Raw genomic sequence first — 16,357 nt, forward strand, 5'->3', positions numbered from 1 at the left:
CCAAAGGATTCATATGGCTCGTCCACTTCAATTCCAACGGACACTGTAGCTGCAGCCGATGAACAAAGTAACACACGCGATGGATACAACGAGAGGCCAAGAGGAAGTAGTAAGAACAGGCATCGACGCAAGAGCCGACAGAGGAGTAGAAGCCAAGATGACCACGGCCGCAGAAGCCCTAGCAAAAGCCGAGGATTGAGCTAAAGTGTGCAAAGGAACAGGACTCGACCTGCTAGATGTGTACTTGCGATGGGTGCGGCTACAAAGAAGCATGGGAGGTCTCATGTTGCTAGGAAGGTGAAAGTGATGACATCCCTGATAACAATAGCGACATATCCTTAACCATGTAGAAACCAAGACGCACCCTTGCTGATGACTCTCAGATTGGATTGATATCACAGATCCAATAGTTCATATGATGACACATGTATATGTAACCAGCTTTAATATTATTAAGAATATGTGCGGCTCCTTTTGGCTCCATAAAGGCTCTATTCCTGCTCCTACACAATGTGATACGAGACTTTAACCACACTTGGGCATGACTGGCATCCAGAGGTAAAGCAATAACAATAACAACGGCTCCCTTTGAACACCTCTTCCGCAGCAGCTTCCCATACTATTGCAAAAAGGAAGATTTTCAAATCAAGTTTTATTCGTTCGGACAGCCTATGTTTAGTCCTGTTTTGGCTTGGTCTTGATAGCCAAGTCAACATCATCTTTGATGGGAATAGCATCCATAGCACCTTCTTTACCGACTGCCAATGAGGCCGCATGGCTCGCCTCATGCAGCGCTGCTTGTAATTGTTCTTCGCTGAAGCGCTTGCCTTGAACTTGGTTGCGGACAAGATTCGCGACGAAGTAGCCCTATTAGAAAAGAAAGTGTAGAAGAGGAAGAGAAGGAAAGGAAGTAGTTAATAAAAATGAACTAATTGAAGACCTGTTAATGATCAACTAAAAGTATACAAAGACCATATTTTACCGTAAATGAATCTCCAGCCTGTTATTGTTTTTGAAGTTGTTGGAAACAGTTTCACATAATCCGTAATATATATGAGATCGGATATAACCAGCAAGTTAGATTCAACACAATGTCACGATAGAATAAAATAAAATAAAAAAAAATATAAAATTCCTTACGCCAGTCGTATTCACAACGTCGCCCTTGATGACACCCATTCGGAACTCCTTCATTTTTTCATCCTCTTCATTGATACGAAACCTAGCAACGAGGCCGTCACTACCAAGCGTGATAATGATGCCGCTGATTTGTTCGTATGCCTTTTCCAACACTGGGAAACATTGCGCAGGAGTGATGTGGGTTGAAGACGAGATCGAGTCAGCGTCGTTACCGCTGGTCAAGAATGAGTGAAGGCCTTGAGCCTCAATTTCATTGATCAAGAGGTAGTCGACGAGATGTAAGGGATATTCCTTTGGAAGTTTAGCGGTCATGGGCGAGGGATTAAAGCAGATTGTCATTCCTGTATTCAATTAGCCGGTAAAAAATAAAAATAAAAATAAAAATAAAATAAAATAAAATAAATAATCAATATCATATCATGAACTTCTAAAAGCTTTCCATGACAACGAATCAATATAGCAGTTACCTCGCTCTTTGGCTGCACGCATGATCTCGCCTCCGCTGCTCATTTCATTCTGCATAACGATCCAATCGCCTTCTTCAAACTTGTTCAACACATGGCGAGCCTCTTCTAATGTTACAGTTTTGTTTGTTCCAGGGAATAACACGATAGAGTTATCGTGTGATTCCTCGCTTAGTTGAATAATGGCCCTTCCAGTCACCTAATAGATACATATGAACGTGTTATCGTTTTTTTATTATTTTTTTTTTTTTCACCTATAAAATATGAAGGTGTAATTTTAATTCATCGTTTCTTTACCTCCTTTTCTGAAACCATGATGTATTTAGTATCTACACCAGCCTTCTCCATGATCGTGCGGACCCATTCTCCGTCCTTTCCAATCTTCCCTGCGTGATAAACATTAGCTCCAGCTCTTCCAAGAGCAACCGATTGGTTTGCGCCTTTGTAACCATTTTTTTTTTTTTTTTTTTTTTTAAATAAATAATAATAGCTATTAATATTAGCATATTATGATCGTTATTGCACAATTCAAAGTCAAAGTGAAGTTTTCTATTATTTTTTTCCTGTTTACCTTTGCCTCCAGCACTCACAGAGTGTGAAGTAGAAGAGATAGTCTTTAAAAAAAATAATAATAATAGTAGCATAAGCTTTTCTTTGTTCAATTGCATTAAAAAAAAAAAAAAAAAAAAAAAAAAAAAAGATAACTTGTCATTACTCTTATCACTATTCTTTTACCTCACCAGATCGAACGATATGAGGCACCACATAAAAATCATCTTTTTCATGGAGACAAGGTTATTGAGAGCCAAGATAAAAAAAAAAAATTAGGCTTGACGTTCTTCTCTAAACTATGAAAAAAAAAAAAAAAAAAAAAAAGAAAGAGAAAGAAAAGAAGCAAGCGACACAACAAGCTTCATTTTACATACCAATGTTGATTGATCCATAAACAAGCACCTTGGGTTTTGAGAGCTCCATTATTATCGTAAAATAGTAGTCTATAAAAAAAATAAAAAAATAAAAAAAAGAAGTGAAAATGAAGAATGAAGAAATGAAAGAAATGAAGGAAATGAAGGAATGAAGAATGGAGAGAATGAATGAAACAAAAAGTTCTCACGCTTGCACATCATTGGAAGTCGCGTGTTTTGGCGGGATTTTTTTTATTGTGACATTTTACCAAATCATCAAGTATACAGATAAAAAGTCTTCAATTCTTCTCTTTCTTTTTTAAACGGCTGTGGTGTTGTTGTCAGGCAAATGCTTCTTGATCCATTCGATATAATAATCAATGACTTTTCTACGCTCCTCCTCGGGCTCGTTATGAAGCTCGTGGAAATGACCCTCATAGAGCTTGTACTCCTTATCCTTGACCTGCACCTTATCAAAGAACTGCTTACTTGCTGCTGCATCCGTCAACCCATCCTTATCGCCATGACAGATCAACAATGGTACATCCGCTGTGATCTCTTTGTATCTCTCTGTCAACAACAACTTCCCGTACGTCAACATATCATTCAAGCCAACCATTGTTACATATCCATGCACAAGGGGGTCTGTGTCATATTTCTCCACCTCCTTCTTGTCACGCGAAATCCACTTGGATGACAAGCCAGTCGAAATCTGAAGCGATGGAAACACTTTGGAGGCATACCTTGCAGCTATAATGGAGATCCAATTGGGGCGTGTGGGTTCTGCGGGAATAATAAGTGGTGCTGATGCAATCAAGCCAGCAAGTCTAGTCCTCAGTGGGCCAACGCAGTCATAATTCAAAACCAAGTCTCCACCCTGACAAGAAGAAAAAAAAAAGAGCAGATTAGGATCTGTTAAAATACAAAGAAGTGGAAAATCAAAGATTTGAATAGTATTATCATTCAAACTTTTTCTTTTTCTTTTTTTTTTTTTTTTTTTTTTTGAACATACATAGCTATGACCCATCAGGAACAAAGGAAGACCCTCGATCTGGCCACGTTCCAAAGCGGCAGTAATGTCAGGAATTGCCTTCTTGAATCCTCCAGTACATCCCAAAGTCTTTGACTTTTTGCCTATTTTAAATAAATAAATAAATCAAAAAGTCGAGTTATAAGAAAGTCAGTTCTCACATGAGTTTCTATACTTCAGGGCTGAGTAACCCCTTCATGTGATTTTTATAAAAAAAAAGAACATCCTCTGGATGGAGCTTTGAACATGCCTGTTTGTCCGAATCCACGCTGATCAAAGGCCGAGACCTGGAAACCCGCCTTGTTAAAATCTTCAAAAACTCCATCGTAGCCTATAATAATCGAATAATAACAAAAAAAGAAACAAGAAAAAAAAGACTCAATATTAATTGCCATCATCCTTAAAGATCAAAGGATCAAAGGAAGGAAGGAGGAGAGAGAAACAAGTATAGTAATAAAAATGAAGAGCAGAAGAGGAGGGACAACGTACGGACAATATGCTCTCCTAGACCATGGACAAAGACAATGGAAGCAACTGGTTTTCCGACAGGGTACCAAGTCTTTGTAAAGATTTCATGCCCGTCTTCGGCAGTAATCCACTCCACCTTGGATGTAGGCTTGTCAGTTGCAGAAGACATCGTAGAACAAGTAAAGGATGTAGGAATTGACCAGTATGGGCGAGAATAATTTGAGGAGCAAAGTAAAGAGGGGGAGAAGCAAGAAAAAAAAGAAAAGAGTGAAGGACAAAAGGTGCAATTGTGTTACCAACACCACGGTGAACACATTCATTGGGCTCCTGGCCCTGAGTGGCTTATTTGCAATGCACAGACAAGAGGCTGGGCATTGGTCTCGAGTTTTTTTCCATCTCGTATTTGGTCCTTCTTTTTATTAACATTATCATTATTCCTGCTGATGTTAGCATTGGAAATGGATGATGTGCTTTGTAGTGGATGATGTGCTTTGTAGTGGACAATGATAACAGCAATTGGAGGACTGGGGGCGTTTTTGAGGAAAACGAACCACAATAAAGGAATATGGAGACGGACAAATGATAATACAATGATCTTTTTTTTTTTTTTTTTTTTTTTTTTTGGACTCTGGAAAAGCATTGAGGAGGTAAAGGTCCATTTTCTCCGCGGCATGAACAACAAAGGGCTTCCTGACATCAAAAGCTGCAACCCAGCAGTGCATAAAACAAAAAGTCATCCCAGGCTGCGACGAGGCCTTCGCACTGACAGCCGTCAGCGTATTTGCGATAAAGCTTATTTATTTTTCAATGCATGAATCTCTTTACAGGTATCCATAGAGCCCATTGGGGCCACCATCTTCGTGAGTATTACTGTTCTTGTGGCTGTTGTCGTCGTACCGTGCCTTCTGTTGGTCTACATGGTCGCGTCTCGTCTGGGGCCGTGTCAGTACTCTAGGTAGTAGATATGGTGAGCGAATAACAGGGGGTATACTAATGGGTGCGCTTCTCAAGCGTATTTCTTCTTGTACTTGAGGAATTGGTAATAGAGAAGAATGATGGTGACCGGCACTATCATCTAGATGCAGCTGTGCACCACTGGCACCATTATTGTTCTTCTCAAAAGTACCTATACTAGACCCTCTATAGCCTCCCGATACTGAGGGTGAAGTCAAAATAGGCGCTGAGATGATCATAGATCGTGGTGAAGAAAGCGTTGGATAACGTGGCGACTTTGCTTCCTGCCTCGCGAGAGGATGTTGAAGCACTGTACCCTCACCCCAATTTGTTGTCTTATCAACCCCATCAACCCCATCATCACTATCATAGTAATAATAATCATCCAGATGCAGCTCGTCCGAAACGGCGACATCTGGCGGAGGTAGATCGGCCCCACCGTTCCCCTGGAAAGCAATACACGGCTTTCTTAGCCCCGATGCTGTGGATCGTGCTGTCTTCGTGGATGAGCGATGTGCCATGGCAGCACCTGTCCGTGGTAAGGCTTCCGCCGCAACCTTGTCTGTCCTAGGGTCTTGGGACTCATGGAACGATGGACCATGTCTTAATGACTTTTCTCTATATGATATATACACGTCAGAGCTACGATATACATCATGGTGGCTAGCGTTTGGGTCTGTAATTGTGAACCCGGTGCTTGTGCTGCCATTATTGTTGTTGACTTGGTTTAGCGCGTAACGGGAATGAGACCCTTCGGACTTCTTGATCTTAATAGCTGGGGCGCGCGTCTGGCGATTGCGCCTCCGTATTAAGAGGAACGCGATGATTATCAGTATCACAGCTATACATGAGACGCCAATGATGACACCCTTGTTTGATGATATAAAGGATGGGGATGAAGAAGACTGCTCGTCTTGCGACTTTGAAGTGGAAGAAAGGGACGTTGGTTGTGAACCAGTTTTTGTCATTGTAGCTGATGATGATAATGGGGACGAAGGAAGTCTTATATCGGATGAGGTTCTATCATCTGGAATCGAGCAAATTGGCCCTACAGAGCACACCTCACCGTTAACCGATACTGACTCTGCATGGGGAGGGTCTATGGCAGAAGGAGTAGCGGCAGCAGCGGTTATTGTGTTGCCATTTATCCCTTCATCTACTCTTTTGGATAAATATTTATTCACACCGCCATTGCCAACATTTTGAAGTGTGACTCCATCGGGCAACGCTGTAATATTAGGAAACGAGACTTGGAGTTGATCTTGACTGCCCCATTGACAGAACGCAGTGGAGGATGATACAAACATACAGCCACTAGGCGTAGCTGTGATCAGGAACGCATCAGGAAACTTGATGATGGCCTTATGTTCAACCCCCTCAGGAGAAGAACCATGATTGGTAGAGTGGGCACTGATCTTAAGGGTAACAGCATAGGACGAGGAAGATGATGAGTCAAGGGGGTCGAGGGCATGCGAAGAAATGCTGTAACAACACTCTATTAACAAAATTCAATTAATAAATGTTTAAATGTTTAATTTAAAATTTAATAACCAAAAACAATGCACGGAGGAATATTGATTAATAAAAATAATTAAAAACAAGAAAAAAAAAAATTCACAGGATAAAACTACAACAATGAATAGGAATGGTCATTGTCATGCAAATGTGTGTTCATTTCTTTTTTTTTTTTTTCTTTTTATAAATATATGAGTAAACGAAAAAGAAGAGGAGACCTACTGGAGAGAGCAATCCCTGTCAAAAAACTAGGGTGGAGAGCCATGACAATAATGAAAAGTTGCCGAGCGCGACGCGCATACAGTGTCATTTTGAATGGTTTGAGAATTTAAATAAAATGCGACAAAAATTAAGATGTTTGGGATTTCCTCCAAGAGCAATGACGAACGCTCTGCAGAAACGTTGGGAGATACAATAGGCGATAATCGAGGAAGTAAAAGATATTGAAAAAAGAAAAAAAAAAAAAAAAAAAGATATGAAAGTAAGGATGGAGGTATATGTGTAGAAGCGATGATTGCAAATTGGAAAGACCGTTGATGGAGGAAAGAAGAAGGGTTGTATGATAAAAATGCAGAAGAGAGCGAGGAAGAGCGGAAAGTGAAAGTGAACGCGAGAGAGAAAAGCAATATGAACAAGAGAAGGTCAATTCTTTCATGGTTCCTGTGGGGCGAGGGGCACTGTATTTTCCTTCCTTGTCAAGGAAAAAAAAAATCCTTTCGCAGACATTTCCATGAATGCTTTCCTCAATTTTTGTGATGAGGATTCTTACTTTCGCATGGAGCCTCACCCAATCGTTTTTTCTCATCAGTTCTGCTTTCACGCTCTCTTTCTCCTTCTCTTCTCTTGCCCATCTCTTTATCATGGGGGAATCAATGAACGAAAGAAAAGAACAACCAGATGCTTCTCTGAACTGAACAACCACCATAGTTTTAATCGCCCCCCATCTCGCCAAACACAAAACAAAAAAACTCATTGGACAAATTGATAATCCCATGTTGTTTGGCTGTTTTTTGTCTTGTTCTTCTTGTTCTTTGACTTTCATCAACTAAAGTTTGACATGTTACACCACTTTAATTTTACACGACCGTTTTGTTTGTTTATATATATATATATATTTTTTTTGCATTCAACGCCATTTGGTGTGAAATGCAAACATTACAACCATGCAACAAAAAAAAAAGTGTGAACTTTAGAAATGCATTCAATAATTAAGATCATGCAAACTCATTTAAGCATAGACGATCATCTGTAGATCATATATTAAAGTCTTTTTTGTTAAAAAAAAAAAAAAAATATGTACAGGTATTTTATTATCATCACAGTAAGAACAATGAGGACGAGCATATGTGTTGATGCGAAAAAGTATACAATATCAAATCCAGGAAAAAAAAAAAACCATAAATAGAACAAATGTAGCAGTACAATGAAGAAGAAGAAGAAAAAAAAAATGCCAAAAGGAACAGAAGTTCAGCCATAGTCGCGATTTAGATCTACAGAGAACAATAGAAAACCCCCCCCCCCTCAACACCGCCATGATCGTCATCATGTTTTACATCCATAGCGAGCCACTAAGCTGAGGCTCAACCATGGAGCGACTGCTTGCGATGGAAGGATCTTGCTGTTGAATATGAGCAGGATTGAGAGTTCCGTTACTGCCAGAGTCTGTGAAATCAATCCAGAATTTGGTAGGGTCATAATCAAAACCATCTGTCATGGTTGAAGCCATTGGACCCATGCCCAATTGTTCCTGACCCATCTTTTGTTGTGCTTCCATGGAAAGGTCTGTCATGGTCATTGGCATGTTATGGTGGCCATGCTGCTGCTGTTGTTGTTGCTGTTGTTGCTGGAGCATCTGTAATGCATATCTGTGGCTAGGAATGACAGGAGCTGTCATGGTATTCAAGACAGACTGAGATTGGGATGTGTTGGGATCTTGCTCCTTCATACCCATATCCGATTGCTGACGCTGCTGTTGACGCTGAAGCTGCTGTCTCATTAGCTGTTGCTGTTGTAACTGCTGCTGCTCCAGCAATGACTCAGTCTTGATCTCAGAAGGCTTGTTCAATACACTAGCACCAAAGGTCTGCATCTGCTGATACAAGCGATGCTGCTGCTGGATTTTGAGCTGCTGTTGCTTCTGTTGCTCCTTCAAGTCCAATGTAAGCTGTTGCTGCTGTTGCTGTTGTTGTTGCTGTGCTACTAGGTTATAGATGAGCTGGGGAGCGTTGATAGCGCCATTTGTCACATCAGAAGTAGTCGATGTCATCATCGAGAAAGTGGGAGTCATGATGTGCTGTGGCATCGAAGAGATAGGCAAGGTTCTTGTCAGAGTTGGAGTGTACTGCACAGATGTTGTTGAATGTTGCGACATTGAAGGAACTGCCTCGAATTGACGCCTCTTGCGGCTTGGCAGAGCATCACTCTCCTGCTGTACCATGTTCTCACCACCCTGATTGATCTCATCTTCTGCTGCTGCTTGAGAAGTAGTGGCCAAAAACTGCTCTAAAATCTAGATCATCAAAGTAAGGAAATATTAAATGGTTAGATACAAGAGAGCGACATCAAAATTTTAGTTACTCCTCAAAGGTTAAACTTTTTGTTAAATAAAGCATACCTTAATGCCCTCTAAGACACCTCCCGAGTATGAGGAACAGTTAAGGAAGCTTTCCAATACATTGAGCGTGCGCTTGTAATAGTCCATCGCCACTTGTGAGCCGCGCTTATCATAGACTGCATTCATGGCATGAATCACACCTGCCTGCAAAAGAGCGAAGAGTGCAAATCGGTTGACAACATACGAGCATTGCTCCATGTCTAATCCCTGTGCAATGTCGGTGATGGCGCGTCCGGAGCCTGTGCAAATGGTGTTTGACTGCGCGGCTGCAGGAGAACCAGCTGCACCAACGATATAGGGACGATGGAGCAGAATCAAAGTGGTGTTATAGACAATGTAAAGATAAGCTGGGTACACCTCACCGGCCTCCTTTGCGAGAGCAACAGCTCGATTGGCCTCGGCAAGCGAAGCTTGGATGGAAGGCGGTGATCGCAAAGGAGAACCTGGAGAGCCTCGCTTGGAAACATTGGGGTTTTGCCAACGCATCTCAGGCGCCAAGTTACTCAACCAGGAGGAAAGTGACCCTTCGATAAAAGACACCATCGAATCATGTCCACCGAACTGAGGTGGTAATGATTGGGCAGAATACGAATGCTGCAGAACACTTCCAAGGATCTATTTGATAATATTGAAAAATCAGAACAATAATAAATTAGACAAAGCTTGCAAAACGAAAAGTATTAAAAAAGGATAAAATAATAGTATAAAAAAAGGTATACCTTGACCAAGCGGACCATGCAGATAAATCCACGCAAGTCTTGCTGTGAAGAAGTCGGGGCCATGGGTAGTTCGACATCACTTTCTTTGTCGTGCATCATCAGACCCAAGCCCAACCAGGAAGAGAATTGATGGTCCTATTTAATTGTTATTTTAAAAAATAAAAAATATCAGGAAAATATCCATTTGCCGGCCCTTTTTTAAATAGTAATAAAACTTTCTTGTTTAAAAAACTTACAAGGATGAACATCGACCACCACAAATAGCGAAGACCGTCAGCCTCGGGACCACTGATTATGTTTTCAGGATCGCGGTTGAGTCCCAATTCATGTGCCATACGAATAGCCATCGAGAGATAGCTACTGCTGCGTGTAGCCTTCCATTGGCCTTGGTGGTGATACTGCGACATCAGACACAATGCCTGAACAGTACTCACACGGGGTACGTCCATAAAGTCGTCTAGCAATAAGCGTGCAGCATCAAAGAAACTTTGACTTAGGAAGCCTGAGTGTTGACGATCCTCCAAAGTCACAGAGTTGGTCGAGGGAACCTTGGCTGCTACTGCCAAAAGGGCATTGAGCAACAAGGGGGAAATAGGTGCTGCTGGATCTTGAGAATGTTGGTTATGTGCCTCGATATCCTCTGCCTGAGCTGGGCGGTTTCTAGGGTGGGAAGAAGGTGTTTGGGGGCAAAGAGGGCAGTTTTGTTGCTCCCATTGCTTCATAAAGGTGGGACGATGGATAATGGGCAAGTAGATATTGAAACGTTCAAAGAACGATTCGATCAACTGAAGAGTCTGCTCCGGAGAGATGGTAGGTGTGAAAGAGCGAGTAAGGATAGGAAGAGAAGGCTCAAGACTCTGAAGTGTGAACTGAAGGTGGTTGCGACCGTATTGGAGAGATTGCTCTGGGCCAAGCCAGGGGAAGGGAACAGTGGTACGGACTGAAGTAGATCCCAATTTATCAAACATTGAGGTGAGAGAAGCGATATCTGCATTGGTGACTAGGCTGCTGTCGTTCTGTGAAGAGTGATGGGGCAAGACATCATGGGAAAACGGGAGTAAGGATGTGATGGAATGGTTGCGAGAAATCAAAGGTGAGTGACGGCCAAGGGGTGACATGGCCACAGAACCCGAGCGGATGTTGCGCGAGGATGGGGTGCTGGAGCGAGCAGGACGTAAAGCAGGCGAAGCAGGCTGTTGCTTGACCTTAACGAGGTCGTTAGAGTAAGTGCTGGCGCAGCCGTCATCCTCATCTTCATCATGGCTGTCCTCGTTGTCCTCGTTATTTTGAGAAGTATGAGAAGCAGACGCAGCAGTGGAGGATGAGACAGTGGCCTTGTCTGTGGATGAAGAGGACGAGGCCTCGGGGAGGGTGTTTTTCTTTTTTCTAACAATACTGGTAAGCATATTTTCAATCTTGCCCAGTCTGTCCTCAATCACTTCGACGTAGCCCTTTGGAGGACCACGCTTTGTGTTGCTGGTTGTGTAAACACATTGGGTTTTTGCCGCTTTACAACCACTGCAACCATCAGGGACACCGTCGCACTTGACTCTTCTCCGTCGACAATTATCGCATGCCTTTGTGATTTTGGATCTCTTTTGTTGAGTGCTGCTGTTGAAGTCCAACAGCATAGGAGAGTTAAACATAGTGTCTAACTTGAATGCGTGGGAATAGATAGGGTAAGATGGGGTGTGCGCTGTGCGTTTGTGAACTTTTGCGCCGTGCAATAAGGATTAGATTATTGCACAAGCACTTTCTGTTGAGTGTGGCAACGTGGAGGTGTTAATATGACGCACAAAGAAGGTCACGGGAGTAATGTTTAGGACTAGACCGTTTGAGAAGTGGGTATGAATGAATCTGGATGGAGAGTGTGAGTATAAATAAGGGTATGAATGTATATGTGAATAAATGAGGGAAAGAATGAGAATCGAAGTTTGAAATGGAAATGGAGAATGGAGATTGATGAAGAGAAAGAGAGAAGAGAAGGGAAAAGAGAAGAGAGGGGAAGAGACGGGAAAATAAGGGAAATTGGGCGCTAGAAAGAGAAAGTCAAAAAGGCACATTTCACACAATCACACAATCACAAAAAGAGAGAGCAAAAAAAAAAAAAAAAAAAAAAATGAAGCGAGAGCGGGTGAGCCATGATAGAATAATATAATCCTTTGTTAATATGTTTTATCAGCTGGATATTCATGGGTATATAACAGTATTATTTGCGGAGTCTTTTTTTTTTGATCGGGCATGTTTCTTTTTTATTACCATGATGAATGGACAATAAGTTTGCTCTACTCTCTTTCTACGGAAAGCCTTGCAGAAAACGTTGTTGTCATGGCAAAGAAACCAGGCAACCGTGCAAGTGTTAATTGATGGGATTTACCAAAAAAGCGATTGCAACTTGCCCGTGGACTCCCAGTTTGTTTGTTTATTTGTTTGTGTCTTTATGTTTTGAGCATGGTTACAAAAAGAAAAAAAAAAAATAGAAAAAACTTGTTGTCCAGTTGACCTCTGTTTTTAAACATTTGGAGTGAACTTGTCCCTTTCAAAGTGAGAGGCCCCATGTGTTCCCCCCCACCCTCCTTCCTGCACCACCCCTTATTTAGAGCCAGTAACGGGCTCACGTTGAGGCACCGCTGGTTCAGATTGGACAGGATCGGCCTTATTTTTTATTTTCTCTGTTTTTTTGTTCATATCTCCAAGGGATACATGGGCCCTACCAAGAACAGGTAAAGTTTCAATCGTATGTTGACAGTAGCCTGCGCTTACTGATCTCATTCTGTTTTTATTTTTGTTGAAAGAATGCTTAGTGTCCTACTACTTCATTTAGCGCCCAATTGCGCCTAATGCCATCATGATCTCTGCCTTGCGGAGTTTTTATTTATTTTATTTATTAGGATAGACAAAAAGTTGAACGAATCAATAGACAAAAATGATTAAGAATGCCTTTCTATTTTTATAAGACTGAATTCATTTTTAAAATAAAAAATAAAAAATAAAAAATGTTTTGTCTCCTTTTCAAAAATGGCGTACATTCGTCCATTAACAATGTAGACCTTTTGCTTTCCGATCACTAACACCTGCATGCATTTGGGATATATTCTGCAATCATGTTCAGGTGGACATCTGAAATTGGAATTTTTTTCTCTTTTGTCCATCAGGCCTACTGTTGATCCTTAAATTTGCTCATTGTGCAGTACATGTCCATTACTTTTTTGTTTAATGTTTTTATTTTTTTTAGAAAGAAATGGGCATTTGACTCTATCCCTGTAATTGTTTTGACGTGGCTGTTTAATTGGCAATAAAAACTAGAAACAAATCAAATGTCGTTTGTATATATAAATGATAGAAACGATGATGCAAATCCTAATAGCCATAACCATGTATAAATGGCATAGTGACTTCTAACAAATGATAACAATTAATAAATGTTTAATTTCATAGATAAGTGTCCTATTAGATGGCCAGATTCCCTTCCTTGGAGAAGGAAGATATCTGACGTGAGGAGATTGGAGATCTTTTTCCCACTAAAAAAAAAAAAAAAAAAAAAAAAAAAAAACTCTTTTCTTTCCTTTTTGCCACCCAGGCAAGCCCCTGATTGAACTTGTTTCTTCCTTGTTTCACTTCGTCATATCAGACTCTGGAAGGACTGCAAGCTTTTCTGAAATATCAAAATAGGAGGTGGCCTCTGGACTACTGAAGCATATGCCTGTCCATCTAAACATTGTAAATCCTGGGTTAAGTGCTTATGACACCAAAGAGCACGTTCAACGCCTTTGATGACATTAAAGACCAGAGATGTAATGCTATATATATATATATATATATATATATATATACTTGTTGGAATGATTTATGAGCTGACATGCACATTCTCTTACAATGACAATAACGGGAATAACGCATCCTCTAATTAAAGAGCATTTCATATCAGCTCTAGTGCAAATTGAGTTTTTTTTTTTACCTTTATTTTCAATGATCTTGTGACAATAGAAAGACACGTTTTCTAGATGTTTCAAACTATACATGTGATGAGGTTATTGAAAATCCATTTCTATTCACTGTTCATGGTGTCATAGGAAGGATTAATTTGGAAATGAAAGTCTCTGAAGGTTTCAGTCGATCCAACTGCCAGACAACAACTCAAGTGTAGATCCTCAGAGCCCTTGATCTCTCTTATCGGACAGACTCGGTGATCATAGTCTCAGTCCGCAGTTTCGATCAAGCATGATGGATAAATATTACCAAACCAATCAATGACGTGCACATGTGGGAAACACCAGTCATAGGTAAGTCTTCATCAATTGTTAGATCGTTGATTTCGAAAGAGCAGAACAATCTTGGATCCTCTGCTCCTTTAAAATGTCTCGGTACTTTATCAAGAACTCGATCATGGCTTCGAGGGTTCCCCTGGCATTTTCACTGTTGGAGCTAAAAGCTATGCCACCCAGTCTCATAAGGATTGGGCCATCAAAAGATGTACGGCAGAGCAGGCGAAATTATTGGCTGCGGATGTGATGTGCTCACTCCAGCCACCAAAAGAATATGCGATAATATGGAGGGATAGACGTACAATTGTTGATGTCGACATTGACACACGTAGACAATAGAAGCAACAACAACAACAATAATAATAATAATAATGATAATAATAATAATGATGATAATAATAATGATGATAATAATAATGATAATAATAATAATGATAATAATAATAATGATAATAATAATAATGATAATAATAATAATGATAATAATGATAATAATATCAATAAAGGTATTTCCGGGAATCATGGTGCCTTTTTGTGATTTTTTGTAGGTGGTCTATGTGTCAGATGAAGCCACGTGCGGATAAAACTTAAAAAAGTCGTATTTGGAAAATAATAAACACTGCGATGATGCTCTCAATTTTTTCTGAAATATTCGGGTCCTCAGATACTCCGAACGAACAAAGCGCTCTTTGGACACACAGGATAAAATGGCTTGTGAATAGAATATGGCGAAGCTGTGATGGCTTTAACCCATACATGCAGATCCTCCAACAGCAATGGGGGGGGGGGGGGAATGATGCATATTCCAGAAACATTATAAAACAAAATGATAAGAATAATAGTTACGACGCTGGTGACTCCAGTCAAGAAATATACTAGGTTCGTGTCCACATACACGTCAACATATTCGATATCTTTAGCTTGCCACCATTCGAGAAAATATTAAAAGAGGCACTCAACTCACTGAATAGGCCCGAATTACAAAGTAGAGCAATACCACCACCCATTATCAATTAAGCAACATGCTATACCTATGTTTGTTCGTTCTTCACAATAGCTTATATTGATTGCTGAATAAATAAGAACGCTTTCTCTCAACGTAACACCTTAGGCCAGACATAGCCATAGAAAGGTTAATTACACTGTTGAGATACCTTCTAGAGAATGTGTCATATATCTTTGATACATCAACAGGCCTCGAGGAGGGCATGGCGTTGAATCTGGCGCTGTTGAGTGCAGACCGTACCTGCATAGCCCTTGTCTCCCATTCATCTTTCATCTTCTTTAGATTAACTGAATAGCTGCAACTAGCACCCTTTTTTATAGACAAGTTGATTTTAGATGCATTTCCCAAAGGTACACCGAATGGAGTCTACATTAATATTCATGTCAAAATTTGCTCCTCTCATAAAGGTGACTCCATTGAAATGCAGCCCTCTTTACTCCAAGGAACTTTTCATACTTGTGAGATACTTTTTCAAGGATAGGATGCGTTAGCCTGTCTCATGATGAGAGGTGGGGTGTGCTACGACCAAGGGGATCATAATCCACGGAATAATATGTTACATCTTTGATAGTAAGGCATAGTAAGATGGAGATGTTGCAAAAATACAGTCGTTAAAGATAAATAAAGGGAACAGTGCTTTCCTTCTCAAAGTGGTTGATGTCTGAAAGGGCGGTCCTAGCCCCATAGCTTTAATTGTAAGGAAACTGAATCAAGAAGAGCTTGGATAACAAGTGGTGTTTGCCCATCGAAAGCAACCAACGTTAAATGTATCGCAATGCCTGCGCCATCCACATTACCAGTCGTGCTTCTAGAGAGCGAGCTCGCCGGAAGAACAAAAATGCATCATTCAGCAAAACCAAACCTCGTCAAGAGTCGAGATAGACATTGCGTCTGTATCCATCTTTTTAGATATTTAGATATCCCAGACTATCTCAACTTGACCCACACTCAACTGTCAAACAGATATTATCTAAGAGAAGTAGCCCAACATCGATCAGAATTTATAAGGCTGTAGGTGGCTTCGTACTCGTCCCATTGCCTCCTTCCGAAATGGAAGCATTTTTACATAACAACTGCGTTCATCACTCCGTTGCCTGCTCGAGTTGTAGAGTATGATCTATACAACACAACATAATGACACGCATTAAATTCGTGGAAATAAATTCTCAAAGACCCCAGCAATTCACTACAGTGCAGCTTACATTAAAACTTAAAACAACAGCTACCAAGGAGGGGTTAACAGTGAAGGGAAAAGGCTACCAAAATGAATAAAAAAC

The 16,357-nt window shown here is 40.7% G+C and overlaps 5 protein-coding genes across 5 annotated transcripts; 1 reads left to right on the top strand and 4 right to left on the bottom strand.

Annotated features, from left to right (window-relative positions):
• Positions 1–437: 437 nt before the first annotated feature.
• On the bottom strand, positions 438–2,681 carry BCR41DRAFT_351961 (Ribokinase-like protein). Its single transcript, XM_022023882.1, has 8 exons — positions 2,531–2,681; positions 2,340–2,380; positions 2,176–2,218; positions 1,902–2,044; positions 1,608–1,803; positions 1,141–1,481; positions 983–1,000; positions 438–867 (listed from the first exon to the last, which is right to left on the bottom strand). The coding sequence occupies exons 1-8, from the start codon at positions 2,577–2,579 to the stop codon at positions 676–678; spliced, it is 1,023 nt and encodes a 340-aa protein (XP_021882470.1). The 5' UTR covers positions 2,580–2,681; the 3' UTR covers positions 438–675.
• A 67-nt stretch (positions 2,682–2,748) lies between these two features.
• On the bottom strand, positions 2,749–4,281 carry BCR41DRAFT_380743 (Alpha/Beta hydrolase protein). Its single transcript, XM_022027273.1, has 4 exons — positions 4,029–4,281; positions 3,790–3,870; positions 3,522–3,643; positions 2,749–3,386 (listed from the first exon to the last, which is right to left on the bottom strand). Exons 1-4 carry the CDS (start codon positions 4,174–4,176, stop codon positions 2,829–2,831), a joined length of 909 nt encoding a protein of 302 aa, XP_021882471.1. The 5' UTR covers positions 4,177–4,281; the 3' UTR covers positions 2,749–2,828.
• Positions 4,282–8,025: 3,744 nt separating this feature from the next.
• Positions 8,026–11,455, bottom strand: BCR41DRAFT_370017 (fungal-specific transcription factor domain-domain-containing protein; the record flags this gene model as incomplete). The annotated part of the gene is made up of 5 exons (XM_022026499.1): positions 8,026–8,258; positions 8,424–8,985; positions 9,091–9,705; positions 9,810–9,944; positions 10,046–11,455. The coding sequence occupies 5 exons, from the start codon at positions 11,453–11,455 to the stop codon at positions 8,026–8,028; spliced, it is 2,955 nt and encodes a 984-aa protein (XP_021882472.1).
• A 159-nt stretch (positions 11,456–11,614) lies between these two features.
• Positions 11,615–12,257, bottom strand: BCR41DRAFT_351965 (hypothetical protein). Its single transcript, XM_022023883.1, has 2 exons — positions 12,069–12,257; positions 11,615–11,844 (listed from the first exon to the last, which is right to left on the bottom strand). The coding sequence occupies exons 1-2, from the start codon at positions 12,069–12,071 to the stop codon at positions 11,635–11,637; spliced, it is 213 nt and encodes a 70-aa protein (XP_021882473.1). The 5' UTR covers positions 12,072–12,257; the 3' UTR covers positions 11,615–11,634.
• A 1,813-nt stretch (positions 12,258–14,070) lies between these two features.
• Positions 14,071–14,612, top strand: BCR41DRAFT_395440 (hypothetical protein; the record flags this gene model as incomplete). The annotated part of the gene is made up of 3 exons (XM_022028731.1): positions 14,071–14,092; positions 14,187–14,282; positions 14,407–14,612. 3 exons carry the CDS (start codon positions 14,071–14,073, stop codon positions 14,610–14,612), a joined length of 324 nt encoding a protein of 107 aa, XP_021882474.1.
• Positions 14,613–16,357: the final 1,745 nt, after the last annotated feature.

Source organism: Lobosporangium transversale, assembly GCF_002105155.1.
Source record: "Lobosporangium transversale strain NRRL 3116 chromosome Unknown BCR41scaffold_14, whole genome shotgun sequence".
Classification (NCBI taxonomy): Eukaryota; Fungi; Mortierellomycota; class Mortierellomycetes; order Mortierellales; family Mortierellaceae; genus Lobosporangium; species Lobosporangium transversale.

Excerpts from the sequence above, each read along its gene's own strand:
- BCR41DRAFT_351961 (XM_022023882.1), bottom strand. The coding sequence starts at position 2,579 with ATGGAGCTCTCAAAACCCAAGGTGCTTGTTTATGGATCAATCAACATT. Across the intron at positions 2,381-2,530 it reads TTATGGATCAATCAACATTG|ATGATTTTTATGTGGTGCCT; the intron begins GTATGTAAAATG and ends TCCATGAAAAAG. Across the intron at positions 1,482-1,607 it reads GCGTGCAGCCAAAGAGCGAG|GAATGACAATCTGCTTTAAT; the intron begins GTAACTGCTATA and ends AATTGAATACAG.
- BCR41DRAFT_380743 (XM_022027273.1), bottom strand. The coding sequence starts at position 4,176 with ATGTCTTCTGCAACTGACAAGCCTACATCCAAGGTGGAGTGGATTACT. Across the intron at positions 3,871-4,028 it reads TCTAGGAGAGCATATTGTCC|GCTACGATGGAGTTTTTGAA; the intron begins GTACGTTGTCCC and ends CGATTATTATAG. Across the intron at positions 3,387-3,521 it reads TCCTGATGGGTCATAGCTAT|GGTGGAGACTTGGTTTTGAA; the intron begins GTATGTTCAAAA and ends TCTTCTTGTCAG.